At 39.7% G+C, this 5,376-nt stretch overlaps 1 protein-coding gene across 1 annotated transcript in view; it reads left to right on the top strand.

Annotated features, from left to right (window-relative positions):
• LOC106536711 (basic leucine zipper and W2 domain-containing protein 1-A) overlaps positions 1 to 4,926 on the top strand; it is a gene marked incomplete at its 3' end in the record, with an annotated part of 16,472 nt that extends 11,546 nt beyond the window's left edge. The window contains 1 exon segment of the mRNA XM_014034028.1: positions 4,780 to 4,926. Coding sequence (XP_013889482.1) covers positions 4,780 to 4,926 — 147 coding nt within the window.
• Between the last annotated feature and the right edge of the window lie 450 nt (positions 4,927 to 5,376).

Here is a 5,376-nt window from a genome sequence, read left to right as displayed (position 1 = left end):
GGTGAAGGCGGGCAGGTCCCGCTCACGTAAACCTGTTCATAATGAACCCGCAGCGCTGATCCAAAAGAGGCGTGGAGCAGCTGAATGAAATGGAATGGAAATTAATAATTTAAAATCATACATTGTAGTTTTTCTGGATTTTTGTTTTAGATTCCATCACTCACAGTTGAAGAGTACCTATGATAAAAATTACAGTCATCTACAAGCTTTGCAAGTGGGAAAACCTGAAAAATCAACAGTGTTTCAAATACTTGTTCTCCCTACTGTAACTGTAGCATCATTGTCAAACATATCACAGTATTACTGTGGCTCAATGCGTCGGTCACAGCTTGTCTGCAAAAATGAGTTGCTGGATTGGTAAGTTTTAAGTGAACGGCGATTAAATTGCCTCCTTTAACCGAGCAGATCGTTAGCTGAACGTGCATTTCTTAAACACACATTCATAGTTGTGATTTCTTGTTTCAGTGTGCGTGTAATTATATAATCTTTATGTTAAACGCGTTGTCGTTTAAAATAGGGATGTCCCGATCAGATACTCAGTATTGGTATTGGTGGCAGATTTTAGTCGTGATCGGACCGATCCAGTTTTCGCAACAGTTTTCAGTATCATCATGCTTTACAACTGCCATTAAGGAGTCAACACACACAAGCATGCAACCATGTCCACAGCGTGGGAACACTGTCCAATGGAAAACAATGATGCTGAAACTGCATCTTGCAAAATCTGCAAACTGTATGTTTCTTGTGGTGGGAACAGTAGGGCTCGCTGCTGTTACTACTACCAACCTTGTCACTTGGAAAGAAATAAAGCTATCGGATCGGTATCGGAAATACTAATCATTAAAAAAATCAGATTGTATTGGGAGCCAAAAAATCTGGATCGGGACATCTCTAATTTAAAATACAGTAAAAACTCCCAACGTGATATATTACTTCAATAAAAAGACTTGTCGTGCAGTATACACTGATTTGTCTTAACAAGTAAAGCCGTAGAAAAGCAGTTATCTTTTTAGATGTAAACTTTATCAAGATAACCTAATTGGATTATGTGCTTAAAATCACAAGTACAGATGCACACAGGTAAATGAAATTTCAGCATAACACCTGTTGAATAGGATAATAGAAAAGATGTTTTCTTTTTTTGTTTTAAATACAAATTTCAAAACAAAATTTTTAGAGCTGTAATCATAATACCGTCATACAGCGAAATCGTGATATTTTTGCCCAAGGTTATCATACCGTCATAATTTCATACCGTCCCATGCCTAGGACCAATAAATGAATCCACTCAAAATGCACCAATTAATTGTAAAGGAGATCTTGTTTTATAATTTAATTGGCCTTTTTATATTTATTTTTCTAGCTTAGTTCTAACAAATCCATATTTTAACAAATAACTTAAACTTTACTGTTTTAAAACATTCTATATTTTTTGTTTTTCCTTTTACTTGTACATGAATTTGTCTCTATAAAATGTTTTTATTTTTTAAATAGTTTTTTCCTCACATGTCTTTATTTCCATGTGTTTCTTTTACACTTTTCTGTCTCCTGTTTTTTTTACTTAACCTTATTCATTTCTGCATCATTATGCAAATAAGGTGGGCTGCCCTTCTTGGGTCAGCTCCTGCTTCTTCCTGTCTATTTACCAATAGTAGAGACAGTAAAAAAACAGTAAAATTTAAATTATGTGCTAAAATATATCATTTGTTGGAGCTAAACTGGAAAATTAATATGAAGGTCACTTAAATTATAAAACATGAGATGAAGTTCTCCTTTTATTAATTGGTACATTTTTAAAATTATTTATGTATTTATCGGTCCATTTATATACACTGCTCAAAAAATAAAGGGAACACTTAAATAACACAAGTAAATCAAACTTCTGTGAAATCAAACTGTCCACTAAGGAAGCAACACCGATTGACAATCAGTTTCACATGCTGTTGTGCAAATGGAATAGACAACAGGTAGAAATTATTGGCAATTAGCAAGACACAAAGGAGGAGTGGTTCTGCATGTGGGGACCACAGACCACTTCTTCGTACCTTTGCTTTCTGGCTGATGTTTTGGTCACGTTTGAATGTTGGTGGTGCTTTCACACTCATGGTAGCATTAGACGGATTCTACAACCCACACAAGTGGCTCAGGTAATGCAGCTCATCCAGGATGGCACATTAATGCGAGCTGTGGCGAGAAGGTTTGCTGTGTCTGTCAGCGTAGTGTCCAAAGGCTGGAGGCGCCATCAGGAGACGTGGAGGAGACTGTAGGAGGGCAACAACCCAGCAGCAGGACTGCTATCTCCACCTTTGCACAAGGAGGAACAGGAGTAGCACTGCCAGAGCACTGCAAAATGACCTCCAGCAGGACACAAACGTGCATTTGTCTGCACTAACGGTTAGAAACTGACTCCATGAGGATAGTATGAGGGCCAGACGTCCACAGATGGGGGTTGTGCTCAGAGCCTAACACTATGCAGGATGCTTGGCATTTGCCGGAGAACACCAGGATTGGCAAATTCGTCAATGGTGCCCTGTGCTCTTTACAGAGCGAGTAGGTTCACACTGAGCACATGTGACAGAGTCTGGAGATGCCGTAGAGAGTGATCTGCTGCCTTCAGCATGACCGGTATTGCCGTGGGTCAGTAATGGTGTGGGGTGGCATTTCTTTGGAGGGCTGTGTGCTCGCCAGAGGTAGCCTGATTGCTGTTAGGTACCGAGATGAGATCCACAGACCCCTTGTGAGACCATATACTGTTGCGGTTGGCCCTGGGTTCCTCCTAATGCAGGACGATGCTAGACCTCTTGTGGCTGGAGTGTGCCAGCAGTTCCTGCAAGATGAAGGCATTGAAGCTATGGACTGGTCCTCCCATTCCCAGACCTGAATCTGATTGAACACATCTGGGACATCTTGTCTCGCTCCATCCACCAACCAGTCTGTGGTTAGGACTGCCATGCTTAGTCGATGAATAATCAACTACTAAAATAGTCAACGACTAGTTTAATAGTCGATTAGTCTGTTTTTTTAAGTTTGTTTTTCTCTCCAAATTGCTTTGACACCTCCCACTGCCGCATCTGCCTTTCTGTCCTTGACACACTTGCGCAATAGTGGTGGTAACCGGGTAGGTTGTGGATGTCACAAGACATTATACAGACAGGCTCTGGTATCATGGTTACCTGGCAACGGAGCTCAAAAGTGTGGGATCATTTTAAGAACATGAAAGAGAAACCTGTGCAATGCAAGGCAGAATTTGCCTTCCATGGCAATTATTTTTAGTTAGCATATAGCTAAAATCTAATGATGGTTATATAATAGCAGCTGCATTCTGGCGCGATAAGCTGTATGTTTTATATTCAATTAACGTATGATCCATTAGTCGACTGATCGGGAAAAAAAATTGGTGATTAGTCGACTATAAAAATAATCGTTTGTGGCAGCCCTATCTGTGGTCACGTTGCACCACAGACTGTCCAAGAGTTAGTGGATGCTTTAGTCCAGGTCTGGGAGGAGATCCCTCAGGAGACCATTCGCCACCTCATCAAGAGCATGCCCAGGCATTGTAGGGAGGTCATACACGCACGTGGAGGCTATACACAATACTGAGCCTCATTTTGACTTGTTTTAAGGACATTACATCAAGGTCGGATTAGCCTGTGTGATCTCCACTTTAATTTTGTGTGTGACGGTAAATCCACGCCTTCATTACCTCCGCCAAGGGCGAGGTAATGTTTTCGGTCGCGTATGTCTGTCTGTCGTTCTGTCATTCTGTTGTTTTGTCTGTGGACAACATTACTCAAAAACTTGTGGATGGATTGTCATGACATTTTTACCACGCGGATCTAGGGCTGTGTATTGGCAAGAATTTGGCGATACATATCATACATATATGATACATATCATAACACAGAGGTCATGATACGATATATCCCGATATATTGCGATACTGTAAGCAAGGCAATATATTGCGATTATTTTGTCCAAAAATTCTATTAAATAAAAACTCTTACTGAAAAGAAAAAAAAAGAAAAGCTAATGTTTACTTACAATGTTAATGCTACCCTTACTCTCTGGTGCTCAAGAGGTAGAGGAGCCAAATGGCTGGCTCACTGCTGCCAACTAGTGGTTAGAGGCTGAACTACAACATAAAAATGTACGGTTGGCAAGAAGGTTGACATTTTAAACATTAATTAAAAATCGATACAGGGCTTTAGAATATCGATACAGTATCGGGAAATGAAATATCACGATATTTCAGTGTATCGATATTTTCTTACACCCCTAGTGGATACTGGCTCAAGTAAAACACTTTTAAATTTTGGTGATGTTCCAGATCACGATGCGGATACAGGAATTTTTTTCTTTTAACACTCTTGAGATCGGCAAAGCTGTGATGCTTTCACATGGCATGGGTTTCAAAGTGTCCAGCAGGTGGCACTGTAATATTGGTGTGCTCCTTTGTAACTCTATTACAGGATGGAGGAAATTGGTTTTGGAGGAGGTTTGCACTCTCCGAGTGCTTGTAATTGATTAATAAATTGGATTTCCATTGATGATTTTTGTGATTTTGTTGTCAGCACATTTAACTTTGTACAGAACAAAGTATTCAATGAGAATATTTCATTCTTTCAGATCTAGGATGCGTTATTTGAGTGTTCCCTTTATTTTTTGAGTAGTGTATTTCTGTTTTTATTTCTGATTATATCTGTTTCAGTTCTCCATAAAGGCAAGCTTATCAGAGAAAAATGTTTTTCTAATAGCAGAAACATGGCGTTTGTCTCTCAGATCATTGCTTTCACCAGAGAGGAGATGAAAAAGGCCAGCCTTTCTGAACAGGCCATGATCAGCATCATCTGGACCAGTGTGATGTACTCCGTTGAGTGGAACAAGAAGGAAGAGCTGGTTACTGAACAAGCCATCAAACACTTGAAGGTGTGCTGCTGCAAATTTAGTTTTTTAAACATTGGGAGTTGCATTCACTGCCAGTCAAAATGAAGGTTTTGCCAGATTCCAGACATTTGGACACTTGCCCAGCCTTACTTCTGATTGGTTCCTTGTGCTAATATTTTTATTTTTTTTTTATCAATCATTCTTCCATGAGTCATGAATCACTCAATCTCCTGTATTTGGCCCAATGCCCCAAAAAGCATTGTAGAGTCATAACTTCCTGTTTTCAACCAATGGCTTGTGGGTAATGAGGTTTAAAGCGGGCTATTATGTAAAATCTACACTTTTGAGCTTCATGTCATTCCCTTATCAAAAACATAACCAGATAGTTGCCTCGACCATTTAGAAATCCCCATATTTCTCCTGTTATAGACATGTGGAGCTGCCTAAACACTTTCTGGTATAGCCTTTGTACATAGCACCTTCCCTAGAGCT

This window comes from Austrofundulus limnaeus, unplaced genomic scaffold (genome assembly GCF_001266775.1).
Source record: "Austrofundulus limnaeus strain Quisiro unplaced genomic scaffold, Austrofundulus_limnaeus-1.0 Scaffold1943, whole genome shotgun sequence".
In the NCBI taxonomy this organism is placed as follows: domain Eukaryota; kingdom Metazoa; phylum Chordata; class Actinopteri; order Cyprinodontiformes; family Rivulidae; genus Austrofundulus; species Austrofundulus limnaeus.
The sequence above is the reverse complement of the archived record's forward strand: the minus strand, read 5'-3'. Positions and strand labels throughout refer to the sequence as shown.